Source organism: Hyperolius riggenbachi, chromosome 11 (genome assembly GCF_040937935.1).
Source record: "Hyperolius riggenbachi isolate aHypRig1 chromosome 11, aHypRig1.pri, whole genome shotgun sequence".
Lineage (NCBI taxonomy): Eukaryota > Metazoa > Chordata > Amphibia > Anura > Hyperoliidae > Hyperolius > Hyperolius riggenbachi.
In genome coordinates, this window is record NC_090656.1 from 10,107,341 (window position 1) to 10,131,815 (window position 24,475).

At 47.5% G+C, this 24,475-nt stretch overlaps 1 protein-coding gene across 1 annotated transcript in view; it reads right to left on the reverse strand.

Annotated features, from left to right (window-relative positions):
* Window positions 1–5,301: 5,301 nt before the first annotated feature.
* The window catches only part of UBA2 (ubiquitin like modifier activating enzyme 2), a 50,568-nt gene continuing 31,394 nt past the window's right edge, over window positions 5,302–24,475 (reverse strand). Inside the window, exons 7-17 of the mRNA XM_068259622.1 lie at window positions 22,305–22,372; window positions 22,058–22,179; window positions 20,933–21,032; window positions 19,179–19,342; window positions 18,553–18,646; window positions 18,363–18,475; window positions 16,714–16,869; window positions 12,070–12,166; window positions 10,636–10,741; window positions 8,090–8,226; window positions 5,302–6,034 (exon numbers count right to left, since the gene is read on the reverse strand). Coding sequence (XP_068115723.1) covers window positions 5,844–6,034; window positions 8,090–8,226; window positions 10,636–10,741; window positions 12,070–12,166; window positions 16,714–16,869; window positions 18,363–18,475; window positions 18,553–18,646; window positions 19,179–19,342; window positions 20,933–21,032; window positions 22,058–22,179; window positions 22,305–22,372 — 1,348 coding nt within the window. The 3' untranslated portion in view covers window positions 5,302–5,843. The remainder of the gene's footprint in view (window positions 6,035–8,089; window positions 8,227–10,635; window positions 10,742–12,069; window positions 12,167–16,713; window positions 16,870–18,362; window positions 18,476–18,552; window positions 18,647–19,178; window positions 19,343–20,932; window positions 21,033–22,057; window positions 22,180–22,304; window positions 22,373–24,475) is intronic.

Here is a 24,475-nt window from a genome sequence, read left to right on the forward strand (position 1 = left end):
TACACACGTCGGATTTGACGCGAAAACGTCCGAACGAAGGAACGTTCAAACGACGGGTCGTTCGCTAAAATCCGACGTGTGTATGGGCCTTTAGTTAGTCGTGGAGAGGGCTGTTATCTGACTTTTATTATCTCAACTGTTCCTGGACTATTTACTTTTCCTCTGCTAGAGGAGAGGTCATTACTTCACAGACTGCTCTGAAAGACTCATTTTGAATGCTGAGTGTTGTGTAATCTGCACATATTATAGAATGATGCAATGTTAGAAAAAACACTATATACCTGAAAAAGTATGAGAATATTTTCTTTGCTGCTAATCTTCTAGTAATTATTCATAGTACAAAACCAATTCACTATATCATATTTTTTTCCGCTTCAGTGTCTCTTTAAGGCAAAGCTGCAGGGCCGCACAACTCTGCACACAAGTGATTTCCCCCCCTCTACCAGCAGAGCTCTCTGTTGGTGGGGTCTTATCGCCCGACCTGTGTATTTTTTGTTTTTTATAAAAAATTTTTTTTTTTTTTAATATTTAGTAGTATTTTTTTAATTTGTTTTCTACAATCCCACCCTTCCCTGCCAATCACAGCGATCGGCTGTCATAAGCTTCTGCCTATGAGAGCCGATTGCTCTCTTGTCCCCCGGGGGACAGCAGTGTGTCATGGCTGTCCCCAGTACAGCGCTGCTGCTGATCGCAGCGCTGTACATGTAAATACACAGCGGTTTTGCCATGTAACAGTCTCCTGAAGGCACAGCTCCGCCCACCAAGCAGGAGATGCGCGCGATTTCCTGCAAACTGCTGCCCCAGGTGGTCCTGGGGCTGCTGCCGCGACCACGCCCATTGGTGTGACGCGGTAGGCAAGCAGTTAAATTTGCCTATTAGAATGTGTGAGTGGCACGTGTGCGTAGCTGTAAAGTAAAGAGTGCACTCTCAGAAACAAGAAATGTAAATCAAATGCTGTCCTGTCCAGCACAGGCCTCACCTGGTAACGATGTGGCTGTCAGCAGGGATCAGCCAATAACAGCCCATGTCCCTCTTACGTATGGCCAAGGACACAGAAGCATGTTCTCTGCCTCATGACATGCCTCTGTATCCCCACACCACTGCGCTATAGCCCCCTGAAACTAGCAACAATATTTTTTGTTATTTCAGAAGGTAAATAATAAATAGGGCTGCTGGGACATGTAGTGCCTCCATACAGACTATAGGAGGGCTGGCTGGGGATTGTAGTGCAGTAATAGGGGTGGCTGGATAGTGTAATGGTGAAGGGCTCTGACACAGGAGATCAGGGTTCGAATATCGGCTCTACCTGTTCAGTAAGCCTGCGCCTATTCAGCAGGAGACCTTAGGCAAATCTCCCTAACACTGCTACTGCCTATAGAGTGCTCCTAGTGGCTGCAGCTCTGACCTAACACTGCTACTGCCTATAGAGCGCCCCTTAGTGGCTGCAGCTCTGGCCTAACACTGCTACTGCCTATAGAGCGCCCCCTAGTGGCTGCAGCTCTGGCCTAACACTGCTACTGCCTATAGAGCACCCCCTAGTGGCTGCAGCTCTGGCCTAACACTGCTACTGCCTGTAGAGCGCCTCCTAGTGGCTGCAGCTCTGGCCTAACACTGCTTCTGCCTATAGAGCACCCCCTAGTGGCTGCAGCTCTGGCCTATCACTGCTACTGCCTATAGAGCTCCCCCTAGTGGCTGCAGCTCTGGCCTATCACTGCTACTGCCTATAGAGCGCCCCCTAGTGGCTGCAGCTCCGGCCTAACACTGCTACTGCGTATAGAGGACCCCCTAGTGGCTGCAGCTCTGACCTAACACTGCTACTGCCAATAGAGCACCCCCTAAGGGCTGCAGCTCTGACCTAACACTGTTACTGCCTATAGAGCGCCCCCTAGTGGCTGCAGCTCTGGCCTAACACTGCTACTGCTTATAGAGCACCTCCTAGTGGCTGCAGCTCTGGCCTAACACTGCTACTGCCTATAGAGCAACCCCTAGTGGCTGCAGCTCCGGCCTAACACTGCTACTGCCTATAGAGCGCCCCCTAGTGGCTGCAGCTCTGGCCTAACACTGCTACTGTCTATAGAGCACCCCCTAGTGGCTGCAGCTCTGGCCTAACGCTGCTACTGCCTATAGAGCGCTCCCTAGTGGCTGCAGCTCTGGCCTAACACTGCTACTGCCTATAGAGCACCCCCTAGTGGCTGCAGCTCTGGCCGTACACTGCTACTGCCAATAGAGCACCCCCTAGTGGCTGCAGCTCTGACCTAACACTGCTACTGCCAATAGAGCACCCCCTAGGGGCTGCAGCTCTGACCTAACACTGCTACTGCCTATAGAGCACCCCCTAGTGGCTGCAGCTCTGACCTATCACTGCTACTGCCTATAGAGCTCCCCCTAGTGGCTGCAGCTCTGACCTATCACTGCTACTGCCTATAGAGCGCCCCCTAGTGGCTGCAGCTCTGGCCTAACACTGCTACTGCCTATAGAGGACCCCCTAGTGGCTGCAGCTCTGACCTAACACTGCTACTGCCAATAGAGCACCCCCTAAGGGCTGCAGCTCTGACCTAACACTGTTACTGCCTATAGAGCGCCCCCTAGTGGCTGCAGCTCCGGCCTAACACTGCTACTGCCTATAGAGCGCCCCCTAGTGGCTGCAGCTCTGGCCTAACACTGCTACTGTCTATAGAGCACCCCCTAGTGGCTGCAGCTCTGGCCTAACGCTGCTACTGCCTATAGAGCGCTCCCTAGTGGCTGCAGCTCTGGCCTAACACTGCTACTGCCTATAGAGCACCCCCTAGTGGCTGCAGCTCTGGCCGTACACTGCTACTGCCAATAGAGCACCCCCTAGTGGCTGCAGCTCTGACCTAACACTGCTACTGCCAATAGAGCACCCCCTAGGGGCTGCAGCTCTGACCTAACACTGCTACTGCCTATAGAGCACCCCCTAGTGGCTGCAGCTCTGACCTATCACTGCTACTGCCTATAGAGCGCCCCCTAGTGGCTGCAGCTCTGGCCTAACACTGCTACTGCCTATAGAGGACCCCCTAGTGGCTGCAGCTCTGACCTAACACTGCTACTGCCAATAGAGCACCCCCTAGGGGCTGCAGCTCTGACCTAACACTGCTACTGCCTATAGTGCACCCCCTAGTGGCTGCAGCTCTGGTCTAACACTGTTACTGCCTATAGTGCACCCCCTAGTGGCTGCAGCTCTGGCCTAACACTGCTACTGCCTATAGAGCGCCCCCTAGGGGCTGCAGCTCTGACCTAACACTGCTACTGCCTATAGAGCGCCCCCTAGTGGCTGCAGCTCTGGCCTAACGCTGCTACTGCCTATAGAGCGCGTCCTAGTGGCTGCAGCTCTTGCGCTTTGAGTCTGCAAGGAGAAAAGCACGATAGAAGTGTTTGTCTTTAGAGGAGAGGGATTCCCTGTTCAAAATGCCCACTAGGGGCAGTCCTGCAGACTTTCCAGAGCTGCCATTGGGCAGCTTTCTCTCCCTGGCTGTGCCCCCTGCATGCTGGGAGAGGGAATCAATCTTTCCTTCCAGCGTCGTGACCCAGAGGTCACGGAAGTGAAAGTGGGCCAGTGCAGCCTACAGGAGCGGTGGTTTGGGCGGATACTTGATCCACCCAGCCCCTGGATCAGGTAATAATACACTAAATCTTGATTAAAAAATATTGGGGGGGGGGGGGGGGGGGGGGACTGGACAGACCCCACCGACAAAAAGCTCTGTTGGTGGGAATGGGGGGGGGGAATCACTTGTGTGCTGTGCGGCCCTGCAGCTTGGCCTTAAAGCTGCAGTGGCCAATTTAACAAAAAATGGCCTGGTCTTTAGGGGGGTCTCCCTAGCGGTATTGATGGTTATACACATCATTACAAAACATGCTGTGAACAGCATTGATGTGCATGCACTGTATACTAGACCCTTGCTTGACACATTTTGGCAAGTTACAGGAAAAAAAGGTTATGAAAATTAATGTGATCACTTTTTGCACTGAAATCCTGGGGAAATTGAGCGCCAGGGAGGTTAACACTGCGGTCCTCAAGTGGTTAAAAATATTAACCCTGACAGTCCATTGGAAGGAGCAATGTTGAAGATGATGCTGAAATATTTCGGACACACAATGAGAAGTCAGGACTCGTTGGAGAAGACCTTTATGCTGGTAAAGATCAAGAGCTATAGGAGGGGACGGGCAGAGAATGAGATGGGTAGATAGTATCATGGAAGAAACAATCATGAGCTTGGAAGGGTAGTAGAGGACAGAGGCGTGCTGTGCTCCATCGGGTCATAAAGAGCCAGACATGACTGAAAAGCAACTGAACAACAACGCGTTCTTTATAATGTGGCATTGGGCTGCATGCTGTGAACTACGACCACATCACAGCATTTCATTGTTACAGGTGACAGAAATCCTAAAATAAATCTGCAGTTTCTACTTCCTGATTCATGGAAGCAGACATTGTTAACATCCCGTGCTTTCACATGGGCTTATCTGCCATGGCAGTCACAGGGCAGAGATCAGATTACAACTTGTGATTAGGCACAAATGAGGGGGAATTAGACAGACTAAACTCTCTAAATACATACAGGGTGTATTTCTCTATGTTTTCCTTCTGTCCTGTGCAAGAGTTCAGGTCCACTTTAAAGTAGCGTTCTTATATGATTTCCCTGGTGCAATAACTAGGGCTTTAAAGGGAACCAGAGATGAACGTTTCACACAAAATAAACATATCAGTTGATAGCTTGTAAAGAATAAATGCTCTACCTGATAATTTCGCCGCTCTGGTGTGCCTTTTTTTTGTGTTTTTTTTTATCCATTATTGCTCCAGGAAAAATCAAATCTGGCCGCCGGCTCATATCCCTTCTCCTTCCGGGTTATGAGTTGTTCTGGATGTGCTGTCTAGGCTATATGAGACTAGGCTGCTATCTAGGCTATATGAGAAAGGCTGCTGCAGCCTTTCATCTGTGTGCTTTCATTGTCATCAGAGCTCTCAGTATGCAAAGCAGGAAATCTAAGCCAGGAGGTGGCAGGCTTGGGCTTGAAAAGATTCCACAGAAGAGTGACTCAGCTATAATGATTCCAGGTCAAACCTAGACTGAGCCAGTCGGGGATTCTTATCACAGCTGCTAATAGACTAATTAAGCAGATAAGAATGAAACTAAAAGCAGGGTAGGTGTTTACTGTCATGTTCCCACTGATAAATGTAATAAAATACATGAGGGTGCTTCGTCTCTGGTTCTCTTTAAGAGCTCAGGCTTAGTGCAGCCAACACCAAATCCTCCCAGCCCAGGAATAGGCAGCACACGCGGCTCTACAAGATTTTCTTTATTTGGTCCTTCAGAGGTTAACAGTAAAGAAGCGGTGTTACAAAACATGAAATATAAATAACCCGGAACAAAAGCACAACAGTTTTGCGGGGTATCCGCCATACAGTAACACGTGGGGCGCCTGTCGCTGCGGATGAACAGTACTGCCCTCTGCAGGTCGTAGAGAGCAGGCGACAGTACTTTGTAGAAAACCTCGAACTAGTTAGGGTGTGAAAAACATTCGTTCCAGAGGGTCCCTTTTCTAAACTAAGTATAAAAAACGTAACATAAATACAAAAATACCACAGTATGTCGCAATAAACGTGTCATCAAACAAGGGGCGGAGCCATCTCCCACAACTTTATGAAAGCATAAATAAACAGCTTCTTATTGTCACAAAAATGCAGCAAACGGGAACATGGCTGCTTGATAGGGTGGTGTAAGAAAGGGGCGGGCCTCCTAGCGACAGATGTTTAACACACCCTAATAGAAGTCACATCACCAACTGTTAAAGGAACAGCCCTTGTCAGCCTCAGGCGGTGGTGCTCAGTCTAAGGCGATGATGTCATCGTCATCCTGCTCCTCTATAGGTTCCAGGCGTTTCCGTTTACTGCTCGTTGCCTCGTCATCAGACATCTTCCTCTTCAGGGTGTTGCTCTCCATGTTGACATCCGCATTGCTGGAGGAAGGAGCTTCCTCATCCGAATCCACAATCAGCACATCATCCTGGTCTTGTGCTACAAAGGAGGAATGCAAAACAGTGACACTAAGAAGTATACATTTGTTTGTTACTACTGTCACAGGTAAACTTTAAAGGGAATCTGAAGTGAAAATAAATCTTATGATATAATGAATTGTATGTGTAGTACAGCTAAGAAATAGAACATTAGCAGCACAGATAGGAGTCACGTTATTTATTGTTTCCAGTACAGGGAGAGTTAAACTTCACTTGTTATTTATGCAAAAGAGCTTCTCTGAGCTCTCGACTAATTTAGTCAGAAAGAACTGCTATTTTCTGAAGCACTTTTACATCAAAGAAACAGTGATGACAACTTCAGATACGATTTTACTGCAGAGAAGTTCAAAGGGTCATTAGCGCTGCTCTGTTTCATAGTTTAAAATGCAAATATAAGAAAGTGATGCAATGTTAAAAAAAAAAAAAAGCTATATAAAATGGAAAAAAAAATGACTTCTTTGCAACTAATGTTCTATTAATTATCCAATTATCCACGCTACTCATACAATTCATTATATTATGAGGTGTTTTTTTTTCGTTTCAGTGTCACTTTAAGGTTTATATGACTTTTGCCCTTAACACTTTTCTTTTTCTGAAGGTCAGGATGAAAACTTACAGCTCACTCCAACCCCCGGTTGAGCTGGCTGCCATGACAACAGCAGACACGTCATTTGGAAATGGAACTTAACTGCGCGGCTATCCAGTGGTCCGATAGCGCCGTTAGTCACGGTGATGTCAGTGGCATTGGGCCAGTAGAAAGCCATGCAGTTTGGGTTAATTATCAAATGACACGTCAGCCATTGCCACAGCCACAAGGAAGGAGGCGTGAGTGAGCTATATACACGGCACTGCAGGGACATATCTATCTATCTCTCTCAATATATATATATATATATATATATATATATATATATATATATATATATATATATATATATATATATATATATATATATATATATATATATATATATATATATATATGTTTTGCACTTTCATCCCACAGCTCAGATCACCTGACTAGTTGAGGTCTTTCAGATCAGTGTTCTCCCGGGTGGCATGAAAAAGTAGCCGGGTGGGGCGATATGAGAGAATGCAGGGCCAGCGCTTCTGTGCACAACTCTGCTTACAGCATAGGAGGCGGTGGCGCCAATGACAGCCGGGTGCTCACCAAAACTCATCTTTAGAAAATAAATCAAAAACATCCACCACTCCCGATCTTTTATTTGAAAATAAATCTGGGAAATTTCATCAGATTTTTTGAAAAAAAAAATAAAATCTATTTTTCTGTACAACCAATCGTTTTCATCGAATTGTTGTATCATGAGTGGTCACCTTGAGACTTTGTGCTTCTTTGCTTCCTGCCTTGCAGTACTCTGAATATTTAGCTCCATTATCACCTGTAGACTCCGCCCAGCACAGCCCGTGGGTGACATGGAAGCTCCCTCCCCCGCAGGCAAGTGTGACACTCTGCCAGGTATTCATGTCACCGGTCACACTGTCCTCACCTGTAGACTCCGCCCAGCACAGCCCGGGGGTGACATGGAAGCTCCGTACCGCGCAGGAGAATGCAACACTACGCCAGGTATTCATGTCACCGGTCACACTGTCCTCACCTGTACTGTAGACTCCACCCAGCACAGCCCGTGGGTGACATGGAAGCTCCCTCCCCCGCAGGCAAGTGTGACACTCTACCAGGTATTCATGTCACCGGTCACACTGTCCTCCCCTGTAGACTCCGCCCAGCACAGCCCAGGGTTGACATGGAAGCTCCGTACCGCGCAGGAAAATGCGACACTACGCCAGGTATTCATGTCACCGGTCACACTGTCCTCACCTGTACTGTAGACTCCACCCAGCACAGCCCGTGGGTGACATGAAAGCTCCCTCCCCCGCAGGCAAGTGTGACACTCTGCCAGGTATTCATGTCACCGGTCACACTGTCCTCACCTGTAGACTCCGCCCAGCACAGCCCGTGGGTGACATGGAAGCTCCCTCCCCCGCAGGCGAGTGACACTCCGCCAGGTATTCATGTCACCGGTCACACTGTCCTCACCTGTGGATGTTGAAGGTTGAGCACCGTCATCACTGCCGTTGGTAATGTTTGAATTGGCCTCCTCTGGCTGTTGTTGAGGAGCTTTCTCGGGGGCGTCTCCCACTACCTCAAACTCCACGTCCTTCTCCAAATCCTCACTGAAAATACACAAGAAAGGGCCGTCTCATGAGGAGATCGCACAATATGGATACAGTGAAGCAAAACCGAGGACCATTTTATTTAGTTATACTATCAGAAACAAGCCAGGAACATTTCATCTAGTTATACTATCTGAAAACAGCAGCAGAGGGCACACAGCTGGAAATCCTCTCGTATATCACTTCCTAATCCATGGAAAGCACAAAGGGTCAAACTCAGCTCTTCTCCTAAGAGCCAATCGGCGTTTTTCTAACTGCCATGAAAAAAGAAGCAGCAGATTGGTTGACAAGAGCAGAGCAGACACGTCTCACACAACCCTAACGCTATGTACCCACGGCCATGGTTCCTCAATCCATCTGGCCGTATCTGCAACCATCGACTGCAACTGATTGGGCCACGTGACAGGCAGCTTATTGGGCCAAAGTGCGGCGATCACATCCTACAAAGCCACTGGACCCGACGTGGCTCAGGGTGGGATTAAAGAAGCGGCCGGTGCTTAGAGGGGAGCAGGCGTAAGTTAGCAGCGCACACTACGGGATTTTTAACTTGCGCTGCTGAATTGAAGTTGCTCTCCTTTAGCATCGCAGCTTAGTGAATTAACTTATATGATCGAATCTGCCCGGATATCAATGCCAAAAATCGCGCAAAGTATGGGTACCTTACACATGCAAAATGCAGCACAAACAGATCTACATGAAGGACCATGATACACTTTGTGGGATGGAATATCCATTTGTGCTGACAGTCTGATCTCTATGCCGACATGCTCAATATAATTGCAGACTTGTTAACCACCCTGGCGTTCTGATTAAATCGCCAGGGTGGCTGCGGGAGGGTTTTTTTTAAATTAAAAAAAAACTATTCCATGCAGCCAACTGAAAGTTGGCTGCATGAAAGCCCACTAGAGGGCGCTCCGGAGGCGTTCTTTCGATCGCCTTCGGCGGCCAGAAGTAACACGGAAGGCCGCAATAAGCGGCCTTCCGTGTTTCGCTTACCTCGTCGCCATGGCGACGAGCGGAGTGACGTCATGGACGTCAGCCGACTCCGATCCAGCCCTTAGCGCTGGCCGGAACTGTTTGTTCCGGCTACGCTGGGCTCGGGCGGCTGGGGGGACCCTCTTTTGCCGCTGCAGCGGCGATCAGGCAGCACACGCGGCTGGCAAAGTGCCGGCTGCGTGTGCTGCTTTTTATTTCATTGAAATCGGCCCAGCAGGGCCTGAGCGGCAGCCTCTGGCGGTACTGGACGAGCTGAGCTCGTCCATACCGCTAAGGTGGTTAAAGTGGAGCTGAACTCTTGCACAGGACAGAAGGAAAACAGAGAAATGCGCCCTGTATGTATTTAGAGAGCCTGTCTAATTCCCCCTCATTTGTGTCTAATCACAAGTTGTAATTTCATCTCTCCCCTGTGTCACCTGACTGTCTATGGCAGAGATGGCAGATAAGCTCATTTGAAAGCACAAGATGTCAACAATATGTCTGCTTCCATGAAATAAGGAAGTAGACACACTGCAGATTTATTTTAGGATTTCTACCAGCTGTAACAGAAATGTTTTTGTGTAAAGGTTATTTTGCTGTTGTGTATCTTTCAGAGCAGAGAGGAAGTTATGAGTTCAGATCCGCATTAAGGCGCCCCCCCCCCCCCCCCCCCTCCCCAAGAAAAAATTACAAAAATAATCATATTCCTTGGCCAGTCCACATTGTGGCCCTGCCCTGCAGTGTATTGGCCCCCGCACACGCACCTGCAGTGTATTGGCCCCCGCGCACGCACTTGCAGTGTATTGGCCCCCGCGCACGCACTTGCAGTGTACTGGCCCCCACGCACGCACTTGCAGTGTACTGGCCCCCACGCACGCACTTGCAGTGTACTGGCCCCCACGCACGCACCTGCAGTGTATTGGCCCCCGCGCACGCACCTGCAGTGTACTGGACCCCGCGCACGTACCTGCAGTGTACTGGACCCTCGCGCACGCACCTGCACTATATTGGCCCCCACGCACGCACCTGCAGTGTATTGGCCCCCGCGCACGCACCTGCAGTGTATTGGCTCCGCGCACGCACCTGCAGTGTATTGGCCCCCGCGCACGCACCTGCAGTGTACTGGACCCCCGCGCACGCACCTGCAGTGTACTGGACCCCACGCACGCACCTGCAGTGTATTGGCCCCCGCGCAGGCACCAGCAGTGTATTGGCCCCCGCGCAGGCACCAGCAGTGTATTGGCTTCCCGCGCATGCACCAGCAGTGTATCGGCCCCCGCGCAGGCACCAGCAGTGTATCGGCCCCCGCGCAGGCACCAGCAGTGTATCGGCCCCCGCGCACGCACCTGCAGTGTATTGGCCCCCGCGCAGGCACCAGCAGTGTATTGGCTTCCCGCGCACGCACCTGCAGTGTATCGGCCCCCGCGCACGCACCTGTGTAACACGTTGACCAGGAGGGTGTAATCCTGGAGGAAGTCATCTGCCTGCAGTCGGGTTCCATTCCGAATGCCGAAATCTGACAAATTCCGGTTGTTGTTTGCTGAGACACACAGGTGGAGAAAAGGACATTAACACGGTACAATGACATTCACAAATACATCGGCATTTATATGGAGAAAAAAACGGAAATCACAATACCCTACTGCTGACAAAAAGCTAAGAGCTAGAATTAAAGCATATGACCAGCAACTGCCTAATCAGAGAAGAGCTAAAGGGAAAGCTGCATGCATGAATTTTTAGCAAATCCAGATATTGGAGCAGACATAATAAGAAAGTGCCCAGTGCTTGGTGCACGGGAGGAGCCAGTGTGCAGTGATAGCTGCTAACAGTGGTGGAGCCCATGCTTGGTGTAGGGAGTATGTGGTCACAGGGGAGGAGCCAATGCTTGGTGTAAGGGGTATGTGGTCACAGGGGAGGAGACAGTGCCTGACGTAGGGGCTATGTAGTCACAGGGGAGGAGCCAGTGTGCAGTGGTAGTTGCTAACAGGGTTGGAGCCAGTGCCTGGTGTAAGGGGTATGTGGTCACCAGGGTGGAGCCAGTGCCTGGTGTAGGGAGTATGTGGTCACAGGGGTGGAGCCAGTGCCTGACGTAGGGGGTATGTAGTCACAGGAAAGGAGCCAGTGCCTGGTGTAAGGGGTATGTGGTCACAGGGAAGGAGCCAGTGCCTAGTGGAGGAGGTATGTGGTCACACAGGAGGACTCAGTGCCTAGTGTAAGGGGTATGTGGTCACCGGGGTGGAACCAATGCCTGGTGTAGGGAGTATGTGGTCACAGGGGTGGAGCCAGTGCCTGACGTAGGGGGTATGTAGTCACAGGGAAGGAGCCAGTGCCTGGTGGAGGAGGTATGTGGTCACAGGGAAGGAGCCAGTGCCTGGTGGAGGAGGTATGTGGTCACACAGGAGGACTCAGGGCCTAGTGTAAGGGGTATGTGGTCACAGGGGAGGAGTCAGTGCTTGGTGTAATGGGTATGTGGTCACAGGGGAGGAGCCAGTGCCTGGTATAGTGGGTGTGTAGTCACAGGGGAGGAGCCAGTGCCGGTTTCTGGGTTAGATGCTCACCAGGGTTGAGCTCTCTTTTTTTTCTCTTCAGAAAACAGAAAGTTGGAGGTAGTATGATTGAGGTGAACAAGTGTGAAAGTCCATAGGAAATTCCGCTAACATGATTGGCTGGACAGCACCCCCTCGAGCGTTTCAGATACGGTGTAGTAATACGCCCCGCACTATTTGGCCAGTTAGAGGGCTTTAAGTTGTAGACGCTGCTGTGATTGGAGAACTGTTCTCGCTGGGTCATCTCAGCCACACCAGCTCCAGAAAGCCCCATAAAGCAGCGGCAGCTTGTTTCATGTGTCAGGACATCCCTACTGCTTACCATCAGTTTCTCCAGCCTCAGAGGAGATAAGGATGGTGCCTTTGCCGTCTTCTATCTGCACATCAGGAGCGACCATCCCGAATTTCTCCTTTATTATCTGTGGAAAGAAAATGAGCAGCTCAGCCAAATTCAGCAGAGCAGACAGACAGCATTGCACAATGCAGACCACAATTCCTGCTCACATCCAATATGCTCCACAGAAGCTGCTCTACACCGCCCACTGATGGGAATGGAGGGAATACAACAGCAGAGCTCAGAATATGTGACTCCTCCCCATACCCATCATATCAGCTGCTCTACACCGCCCACTGATGGGAATGGAGGGAATAGAACAGCAGAGCCCAGAATGTGTGACTCCTCCCCATACCCAGCATATCAGCTGCTCTACACCGCCCACTGATGGGAATGGAGGGAATACAACAACAGAGCTCAGAATGTGCGACTCCTCCCCATACCCAGCATATCAGCTGCTCTACACCGCCCACTGATGGGAATGGAGGGAATACAACAACAGAGCTCAGAATGTGTGACTCCTCCCCATACCCAGCATATCAGCTGCTCTACACCGCCCACTGATGGGAATACAACAGCAGAGCCCAGAATGTGTGACTCCTCCCCATACCCAGCATATCAGCTGCTCTACACACCGCCCACTGATGGTAATGGAGGGAATACAACAGCAGAGCCCAGAATGTGTGACTCCTCCCCATACCCAGCATATCAGCTGCTCTACACCGCCCACTGATGGGAATGGAGGGAATACAACAGCAGAGCCCAGAATGTGTGACTCCTCCCCATACCCAGCATATCAGCTGCTCTACACCGCCCACTGATGGGAATGGAGGGAATACAGCAGCAGAGCCCAGAATGTGTGACTCCTCCCCATACCCAGCATATCAGCTGCTCTACACCGCCCACTGATGGGAATGGAGGGAATACAACAGCAGAGCCCAGAATGTGTGACTCCTCCCCATACCCAGCATATCAGCTGCTCTACACACCGCCCACTGATGGTAATGGAGGGAATACAACAGCAGAGCCCAGAATGTGTGACTCCTCCCCATACCCAGCATATCAGCTGCTCTACACACCGCCCACTGATGGGAATGGAGGGAATACAACAGCAGAGAGCCCAGAATGTGTGACTCCTCTCCATACCCAGCATATCAGCTGCTCTACACACCGCCCACTGATGGGAATGGAGGGAATACAACAGCAGAGAGCCCAGAATGTGTGACTCCTCCCCATACCCAGCATATCAGCTGCTCTACACCGCCCACTGATGGGAATGGAGGGAATACAACAGCAGAGCTCAGAATGTGTGACTCCTCCCCATACCCAGCATATCAGCTGCTCTACACCGCCCACTGATGGGAATGGAGGGAATACAACAGCAGAGCTCAGAATGTGACTCCTCCCCATACCCAGCATATCAGCCGCTCTACACCGCTCACTGATGGGAATGGAGGGAATATAACAGCAGAGCCCAGAATGTGTGACTCCTCCCCATACCCAGCATATCAGCTGCTCTACACCGCCCACTGATGGGAATGGAGGGAATACAACAGCAGAGCACAGAATGTGACTCCTCCCCATACCCAGTATATCAGCTGCTCTACACCGCCCACTGATGGGAATGGAGGGAATACAACAGCAGAGAGCCCAGAATGTGTGACTCCTCCCCATACCCAGCATATCAGCCGCTCTACACCGCCCACTGATGGGAATGGAGGGAATACAGCAGCAGAGCCCAGAATGTGTGACTCCTCCCCATACCCAGCATATCAGCTGCTCTACACCGCCCACTGATGGGAATGGAGGGAATACAACAGCAGAGCTCAGAATATGTGACTCCTCCCCATACCCAGCATATCAGCCGCTCTACACCACCCACTGATGGGAATGGAGGGAATACAACAGCAGAGCCCAGAATGTGTGACTCCTCCCCATACCCAGCATATCAGCTGCTCTACACACCGCCCACTGATGGGAATGGAGGGAATACAACAGCAGAGCTCAGAATGTGACTCCTCCCCATACCCAGCATATCAGCCGCTCTACACCGCTCACTGATGGGAATGGAGGGAATATAACAGCAGAGCCCAGAATGTGTGACTCCTCCCCATACCCAGCATATCAGCCGCAAGGGCGCTATGTTGCTGGATTAAGCCCCGCCCCTGAATGAAGCTCCACCCCTTAAGCGCCGCATTGAGGGTGCTCTATTACTTGGTTCTGCTGCACCTGCTTAGCGCAAGTTGCAGGCAGCTGCCACTGTTTCCCTCTGTGCCCTGTGCATTCTTTTTTTCCCCCTTGCCTGTTCAGTAAGCCAGCACCTATTCAGTAGGAGACCTTAGGCAAGTTTCCCTAACACTGCTACTGCCTATAGAGCGCGCCCTAGTGGCTGCAGCTCTGGCGCTTTGAGTCCGCCAGGAGAAAAGTGCGATATAAATGTTATTTGTCTTGTCTTGCCCCTCCTTGTCCCTTTGTGCCTCCTGTCTCCATGTGCTTTCTTCAGTTCCCCTGTGCCACCTCTACCTCCTTCTGTCCCTCTCTGCCTCCTTCTGTCCTCTTGTGCCTTTCATTGTCCCCTTGTGCTACCTCTGAACTCCTGTTCCTCCTTCAGTTCCACTCTGCCCCCTTCTGTCTCCCTTTGTGCCACCTCTGTCCCCTGCACCCTCCTCTGTCCCCCTGTGCGATCCTAAATCGAACTGAAAAAAAAAAAAAAGTTTTTACTTACCTTGGGCTTCCCTTGCAGTCGCTCTGTGCCCACGCCGTCACTCAATGATCCTTCAGTTCTAGCAGCGGCATTTTGGTTTTAGACCAATGGGCATGCGCTCCCGGCGACAGGGAGTGTGATCAAGGATATGTGTGGCAGGGGCTATTGACTGGCCAGTCGGTCTAAAACTAAACTAAAAAAGTCATGGCGGGGGACCGGAGGATCATTGAGGACCGGCACGGGCACAGGTCGGCAACAGGGGGCTGGTAGAAGCTCCAGGTAAGTGAAACTTTTTTTTTCAGTTTGGTTTAGGTTCACTTTACAGGATTAACAAGTGCATTGCAGAGTATAAACGTGGAAACTTAAGATTCAGTGGGGGCTGCTTAATCCAAAAAATGAAATGAAAGCAAGAGAGACAGACAAAAAGAGAGGGTCAGAGGGGCTGGTAATGTACTGATATATTTTTGCTAATGTACTTTTGACAGCCAATACTTTTCTAATATATCTCGATATTTTTATTTAAATGCTTTTTATATATTCTATGTATGTAACTACAGGAATTAATTTTTACATAAAAAGATTCTGGTCTAAGTGTTCTAATTATTTTAATGAGGGGGTAGCTGTAACAAATGTATATTGTGGCCAACAGTGGTCTTGTAACCTGTATAACGGGAGAATTAATGCTTGAGTTTAAACCTGAACTGAAAAATAAAAGTAAAAACAACCATACACACGTCATATTTACCTCCTGTGTAGTCTACTCCTTAATCTCTTTCTCCTCTCTTGTGTCCGGTTTGTCCACTGTGATCAATGGAATTCTCCGTCCTCCATTTTTAAAATGGCAATGACCCCATAACAGCTTCCAAATCAGCACATTGTTAAACTGTAATATTGCCCACTAGAGCCACAGGGAAACATGGGCATTACCTTGCTCATCAGTTGTCCTTTCATTTATAACCGACAGCAACTAATATATATTAGTTCAGACTAAATCTTGTTAGAATTAGAAGGAATCATTGTAAGAAAAAAAATGGTGAGTGAGTAACTGACAGGGAGGTAAGTATGTGATATTCATTTGCAGGTACATCATGTGTTTATTTTAAATAATTTTACTTGGTTCAGGTTCTCTTTAAGCGCCCTAAAAAATGTATAGGACCTCTGTCGTGAAAATCTTAAAATTTAACATACATGTAAACTTACACAAATAAGTATGTTTCTTCCAGAGTAAAATGAGCCATAAATTACTTCTCTCCTATGTTGCTGTCACTTACAGTAAGTAGTAGAAATCTGACATTACCGACAGATTTTGGACTAGCCCATCTTCTCATGGGGGGGGTTCTCAGGGTTTTCTTTATTTTCAAAAGCACTTAGTGAATGGCAGTTGCTCCGTCCAACTGCCAAAACAAGTGTGCAGCAAGCAGGGAGGCTGGCCAGTATCAGTGTATAACCTAACTACTGTCTGTGACAGCAACATAGGAGAAAAGTAATGTATGGCTCATTTTACTCTGAAGAAATGTACTTATTTGTATGTAATTTTCACAAATCCTATTTAAGTTATCCTATATTGCATAGGAGCTATCAAAAAACTACAGATATTCTGATCCAAAAGCATGTCATCTGATGTACGAAAACGCGAAGGCTTCCACTGCCAACCTTCCACCTACATATGCCTAATACTACCTTCCCTTCCATATGAGGATAACCTGGCACTGAAAGTCCTCCCCCGCACTCTGCTATACTGTGGGCGCTGGGATGGGCCCTGGGAAAATTAAGCCCTGGTGCATTACTGCGGTCAGCCTCCGCAGCCGGGCGGACTTTATTTGATTAAAGAAGCCTGCTGAAGTCATACACACTCTGATCGGCTATAAAGCTGCTGGAAAGTTCTGCGGGACAATTTATTAGACGCACAGCGCTGGCTACACACGCACCTTGTCCTGCAGCACTTGCACTGTCACTTTATGGACGTTTAGCTTCACTGTGACCTCCGGGCGGCTGGCGCACACGTAGCAATCTGGTTTGGGACGATCCAGCATGCACGGGACCAGCAGCTTTTTGCGCGGGTTCGGTTGCTTGTTCAGAAACACCTGAAATTATACAAAAGTCAAAGCTGGGACTCAAACAGGGGATTAAAACATCAGAATCAAAAGAATGATTAAAGTCACTAAGGTGTTAACTTCTGGCTTGGATGCAAATTGTGCGCAGCTTAAAACTGGTTCAATCAACTGCACTTCCTGTCAATTTTGATTGGCCCAAGCTGCATAGAAATTTGCATCAAATCTGCATGCAAGATGCAATGATTCGCATCTCATTGACAATCCTGAGTGCTGGCCTTCTGGGGCAGATTCTGGTCAGGGCACAATCTGCATGGAATGTGTATATTTCTGCCCACTAGTCTGTGTGGCATCTCCCTCCTAAGTGAGTAACCACTTGACGACCAGGGATTTTTTCAGTGATCGGTGCTGCGTGGGCTCTACAGCCCGCAGCACCGATCAGGAGTGCAGCAGGGCGATCAGACTACCCCCCTTTTTTCCCCACTAGGGGGATGTCCTGCTGGGGGGGGTCTGATCGCCGCCGGCTGCATTTGCTTAGCGGGGGGCTCTTCAAAGCCCCCCCATTCGCAGCGTTCTCCGCCCTCTCCCTTCCCGCGCCTGTTAGGATAGGCTTCTGCCTATCAGATGCCGGCGATCCCCGGCCAATCAGAGGCCGGGGATCGCCGATCTACGTCATGGCGCTGCTGTGCAGCAGCGCCGTATGATGTAAACAGCGGGGATTGCTTCCCCGCGTGTTTACATTTTGCCGGCGAGCCGCGATCGGCGGCTCGCACACTGTTCACAGAGACACCCTCCGTGAACTGACATGGAAAGGCCGCTCGAACGAGCGGCCATTTCCATGGAAAGCCTCAGAAAACCAGTTTACGCCAATCGGCACTAGCTGGTCGTCAAGAGGGTAAAGGAGGAAATTACTACTAACAAAAAAAAAAAAGTTGTTGGTTTAGTTTTATAAATATTACTTTAATTCATCCAATAGTTTTTTTTTTTTTTTTTATACGAGTTTATTATCATTTTAACCACTGACCAAGCTCTGCTTCTTGCAGAATCTAGCGCAGGAAGTCACAGCCTCCAGATGTACAGATTACTCTCCCCAGGGCTCTGACAATGCAAAGCCAGGGCTGTCTCACTTATAGTTCCTTGTAGCTGCTGTATATTGTGAAAGATGCTGTGTGTATTAATCAGGGCTGTGGAGTTGGAGTCGGAGCAATTTTGGGTAGTCTGAGTTGCTGGTTTCCTAAACTAAGGAGTCAGAGTCAGGAGTTGGATGACTTTTTTTGTACAAAATCCATTGCCGTGGTAAGTATTACACTAAGGAGTCGGAGTAATTTTGGGTACCTGGAGCCGGAGGTTTCATAAACTGAGGAGTCGGATGATTTTTGTACCGACTCCACAGCCCTGGTATTAACTCATTATACATGTACATACTGCCATATCCCACCTCTGTATTATACACCCATATCTGCATCTTACTTTGTACACTGCCAGATAATGAAGGTGCTATGTAAGATTGACAAGGAATGACTGACCGTTCTGCATTGCTCCAGATTGCCCGATAAGACCTTCAGCGCCTCCAGAACGATGAGGCCGGAAATGATGGCGTTGGTGGTGGCGATTGCTGGGATGATGTTCCCGGCCATGGCTGTAAGGAGGAGACGCTACTGTTAGTATTCAGCCAGTAGTGGGCGGCTCATCAGGGGAAGGAGGCGGAGTACTTACACTTTACGTCAAAACGGCTCTTCATGTTCATGCTGAAGATGTGCATCCGGAGATTAGCTGCTGCAGTGACAAAGTCCATCGCCGAGGGATCGTCCTGCACAAGCCATAAACAGGAGAAGTGTTAAAGACAGGCTCCCTTTAAAGTGGACCTGAACTCTTGCACAGGACAGAAGGAAAAGAGAGAAATACACCAAGTGTTTTTAGAGAGAAGAGCCTGTCTAATTCCTCATCTTTGACTAATCACAAATAGTAATCTGATCTCTCCCGTGTCGTCTGTCATCATGACGACAAACTGATCTCACTCAAGGGATCCAGAGCCTCCGAGGACCGGAAAAAGAATGGCTGCCAGCGTCTGAATCCCGAGGGAGGAGAGTTGAAACGTCCACTGTGCTGCACTGTCTCTGCATAACTCTCAAAGGCTACCCCGAGTCAGATTCGGGATTACCGCTCTTGGCTTCTGTTTCTCAACCCCGAGCCTGACTCTGGGTTACCATCAGGGAGGTTAAAGGTAAACTGTGGTGAGGAATATGGAGTGCAGTATAAAACTTGAAAGGGACAACAAGGTGTGCTGTGTGCTCTGTGGAGCAAACAGACCTGTTCTCCTCCCGCTACTGAGTAACTCATACCTTGTCCCACACTAGTGAGGATTTCTCTCCCTTCTCCTTTAGCTGGCCATACAGGTTCTTCACACTCTGGGAAAACAGTTCAGCGTAGCCAGCGACATCCAGAACCTGCTGGTCCTTCAGCCCAATAGGGGTAGATTCATTCTTCTGTTCTGTCGAGTCGTTAGCTGGAAAAACAATTCAAAGAAAAGGTATGAATCCCACTAGATGCCGAGAGAATAAAGCCACAGATATATTCTGAAACAAATCTGACTGTATTTGCTGCATGCATGTTTCTGGTATGTGAATCAAACACTACTGCAGCTAAACCGATCAGCAGGACAGCCAGGCAACTGGTATTGTTTAAAGGGAAATAAAAATGGCATCTCAGTTCAGGTGTCCTTTAAATGCGTAGCATTCCTAGGTTTTTACCTCTTAAGACTTCTGACATTTTGACACCTTAGCTTTGACACTTGATACAGCAGTGACTTTTATCACTATATTTTTTCCAAAAAATATTTTGTTTTTTCAATAATGTTACAGGGAAGAATTAGACATAAATGCAGAAAATACACTTTTCCTTTTTCCGACAGTTATGAAACACAGAAAAATATATTCTTTGGCCCTTCCCAGTTTAAATGGTACCAGCTATGCCTCATCTCCGTCATTAATGGTATATAAACAGGTATAGGTATTACAGAGGTTAACAAGCGGTGAGGTGGATGAACACTTTTCAAACTTTTAAACAACTCTTCCCCCTGGTTGTTTTGACCACTACCTAGCCAAACCAATTAACCAGTAGTTAACCTCTATATTAAAGCACGCGTGGCAGCTTTTGATCTTGAACATAGAATCTTTGTCTAGAAACTTACAGGGACTCTTTTTTTAGGACAAGAAAGTTAACAGGTTAATGTGCAAGCCGCTAAGAAAGTCTAAAATTGCCAGGAAAGTTAAAATGGTCTCCAGCATGAAATCACAAAGCAAAATAACGTATTTCCCCCTGCAGAGCAACTGTTCAGAGTTCAGTGCAATGGAACATTCCAAAGGAAGGAGGAGCCCCACCCATCCATAGGGATGCTGGCTCTTCGTATACAGCTGCACTGACCATTTTGCCAAAAGGTGAGAGCAAAGCAGCAGCAAAGACAGCTTTTACCATGCGCTACTGAGCAGTGACCATAAAAACACCAGATTACCCTCTGGCATGTATGATATATCTGTCTAAAGGCGGCCACACACACACACAATACAATTTTTTAAATATCTGTTCAAATTAAGAATTGCAATCAATTTTTCTGACTGATTGTAACATTTCAAAAATATGACCAATGTACCACACACGCATGTTCAATTTTCCCCCCAATTATGATAAAAATGATAGGGTGTGTATATTAATAAATTGACAATCTAAAAGACACCATACAATCTTTAGAAAGATTGAAGAAAAATATCTGGCATTATGGATCGATAAAAATCGAAGAAAACGGGAGATTTTTCAGTCGAATGAAAAAAAAGCATTCGTTTTTTTCAGGAGATCCGATCGGTTTTATCGAATTGCCGTAAAATCGGATCATTTTATTGTATCGTGTGTGGCCACCTTTATACAAATGTTAAAATTATTATACAATATAAATAATTTGATAAGAATTGTCTTTTTTATGGCTTGGAATGGGGCACTCAAAATCCACAGAAAGTGCCCAATCTAAGCTGTGTACAGTTTGCAGGCAAGCCACATATATTTGCATCACATGACTATTGCTACAGGATAGGTAGGCAATTACCATTGTTCTTTAGGGTGGCCCAATCCAGCGGGATGGGAGGTGTCCTCTTCCTCCACAGCTTATCCATCGTCAGCAAGTAGCGGATGTCATCTTTGAAAAGCTACAAAAAGAAAAAAAAAAAAAAAATCAGCAAAAGATTCCAGGTCTGAGACAACCATACATTACTGCTTTGTGACCCAACAGCACTACATGAAAAAAAATATTTTTGGAGCCTATTTTTGGATATTCTTTTTAAAGGCTGTTACAACCTCATTTAAAGGATATCCGAGGTGGGTGGAGGAGTGATTACATTTACCTGGGGCTTCTTCCAGTTCCTAGCAGTTTATCAGGTCGCTTGCTGTACTTCCACTGCCCTCTAGGGTGTCCCCTGCAAAAGATCCAACTACAGCTGTGGTTGCAGGCTACTGCGTATACGACTCTGGATCGCGCTCCAGTTGCCGAACTTCTTTCTGAACTGGCGCAGTTGAAAGAGAAACTCAGACCAAGAATTGAACTTCTTTCCAGCCAGTAGCTGATACCCCCTTTTACATGAGAAATCTATTCCTTTTCACAAACAGACCATCAGGGGGCGCTGTATGACTGATATTGTGGTGAAACCCCGCCCACAAAGAAATTCTGAGTACGTACTCTTGGCAGTTTCCTGTCTGTGAACCCTGTTGCATTGTGGGAAATAGCTGTTTACAGCCGTTTCCAACTGCCAAAAGAGCAAGCAGCAGCTACATCACTTGCCAGCAGTAAAAATGTCATCATGTAATAAATGTCAGAATGTAAATCAGGGATTTAAAAGATTTTACAATGGGCAAACACTGACTAAATCATTTATACATAATTATTGTAAAAATGAAGCACCTTTTTTATTACATTATTTTCACTGGAGTTCCTCTAAGTCTGTGAAGACCCGCCCACGCAGCAGCCTGCTCAGGGATGTTTCAGAGAGGGACGGCAGCACCCTGGAGGGCAGCAAGTGGCCTGATAAGAAGACTTCTAGGGGAAGGCCCAGGTTTAGTCAATCTAATCTTTCTCCACCTCAGATATACTTTGACTCCTCTCGATTTTCCCTTATGGTACAATCTTAAGACAATTAATTGCCTTCCTTGATTTCTCCTCATAAGTCAGGAAATTTACCTTATTGAAGAGTTTCACAGTGTCGTAGTGGATGTCCTTAGCCCAGGCCTTGGTAGATACTCTCTTGATGTCCCCATCTTGGTTGGACGCTTCGGCCCGCTCTGTGGCCTGCGTGGGATCCCCTGTGATGAAGGAAGGCGGGGTCGTAAGTTCAGGATGAACCGACACATGACCTCATGTTCTGTATACTAGACTGAGGACTACGATGAGATACGAGAACACATCCACACGAGTGTGTAATACTCACAAGCAGCTTCTGGGTCTGCGGTGTCTGGAGATACCTCCTGGTCGGCGTCTTCCTCTCCGAATAACTGACTGCAAATAGAGATGAGGGGAATCAGCATAGTCCAACAGTAGTATTCATCAAGATGTGTCAAATATTCAGGAAGGTCTCTAAAGCTGGCCATACGCTGGTCAATGTGGCCAACAGATGGATCCCTCTCTGATCAGTAAATGATTGGCGAGGGATCTATGTGAGCAAACGCCTCTACACATCGATTTTCAATAGACTTCAGCAAGAAATCTTTGAAAATCTGTGTGTGCCTGCCAGGTCTTTTCTTAGCAGAGGTTTTCAAAACAGCGGTATATTAAGTTAAAATAACTTACTTCTAATATTATTTAGTATTTACAAACGCCGACATCTTCCGCAGCGCTGTACAGAGTATACAGTATATAGTCTTGTCACTAACTGTACCACTGCAGCTTTCACGGTTTATTGCTCGGTCATACAACCTACCACCTAAATGAATTTTACCTCCTTTTCTTGTCACTAATACAGCTTTCTTTTGCTGCTATTTGATTGCTGCTGCGAGTTTTAGTTTTTATTATATTCATCAAAAAAGACATGAATTTTGGCAAAAAAATGACTTTTTTAACTTGCTGTGCTGACATTTTTCAAATAAAGTAAAATTTCCTATACATTTGAGCGCGAAAGTTATTCTGCTACATGTCTTTGATAAAAAAAAAACCATTCAGTGTATATTTATTGGATTGGGTAAAAGTTATAGCGTTTACAAACTATGGTGCCAAAAGTGAATTTTCCCATTTTCAAGCATCTCTGACTTTTCTGCGCACCTGTCAGGTTTCATGAGGGGCTAAAATTCCAGGATAGTACAAATACCCCCCAAATGACCCCATTTTGGAAAGAAGACATCCCAAAGTATTCAGTGAGAGGCATGGTGAGTTCATAGAAGATTTTATTTTTTGTCACAAGTTAGCGGAAAATGACACTTTCTGACAAAAAAAAGAAAAAAAAAAAGTTTCCATTTCTTCTAACTTGCGACAAAAAAAAATGAAATCTGCCACAGACTCACTATGCTCCTCTCTGAATACCTTGAAGTGTCTACTTTCCAAAATGGGGTCATTTGTGGGGTGTGTTCACTGTCCTGGCATTTTGGGGGGTGCCTAATTGTAAGCACCCCTGTAAAGCCTAAAGATGCTCATTGGACTTTTGGCCCCTTAGCGCAGTTAGGCTGCAAAAAAGTGCCACACATGTGGTATTGCCGTACTCAGGAGAAGTAGTATAATGTGTTTTGGGGTGTATTTTTACACATACCCATGCTGGGTGGGAGAAATATCTCCGTAAATGACAATTGTTTAATTTTTTTTACACACAATTGTCTATTTATAGAGATATTTCTCCCACTCAGCATGGGTATGTGTAAAAATACACCCCAAAACACATTATACTACTTCTCCTGAGTACGGCGATACCACATGTGTGGCACTTTTTTGCACCCTAACTGCGCTAAGGGGCCCAAAGTTCAATGAGTACCTTTAGGATTTCACAGGTCATTTTGAGAAATTTCGTTTCAAGACTACTCCTCACGGTTTAGGGCCCCTAAAATGCCAGGACAGTATAGGAACCCCACAAATTACCCCATTTTAGAAAGAAGACACCCCAAGGTATTCCCTTAGGAGGATGGTGAGTTCATAGAAGATTTTTTTTTTTTGTCACAAGTTAGCGGAAATTGATTTTAATTGTTTTTTTTCACAAAGTGTCATTTTCCGCTAACTTGTGACAAAAAATAAAATCTTCTATGAACTCACCATACTCCTAACGGAATACCTTGGGGTGTCTTCTTTCTAAAATGGGGTCATTTGTGGGGTTCCTATACTGCCCTGGCATTTTAGGGGCCCTAAACCGTGAGGAGTAGTCTTGAAACCAAATGTCGCAAAATGACCTGTGAAATCCTAAAGGTACTCATTGGACTTTGGGCCTCTTAGCGCACTTAGGGTGCAAAAAAGTGCCACACATGTGGTATTGCCGTACTCAGGAGAAGTAGTATAATGTGTTTTGGGGTGTATTTTTACACATACCCATGCTGGGTGGGAGAAATATCTCCGTAAATGACAATTGTTTAATTTTTTTTACACACAATTGTCTATTTATAGAGATATTTCTCCCACTCAGCATGG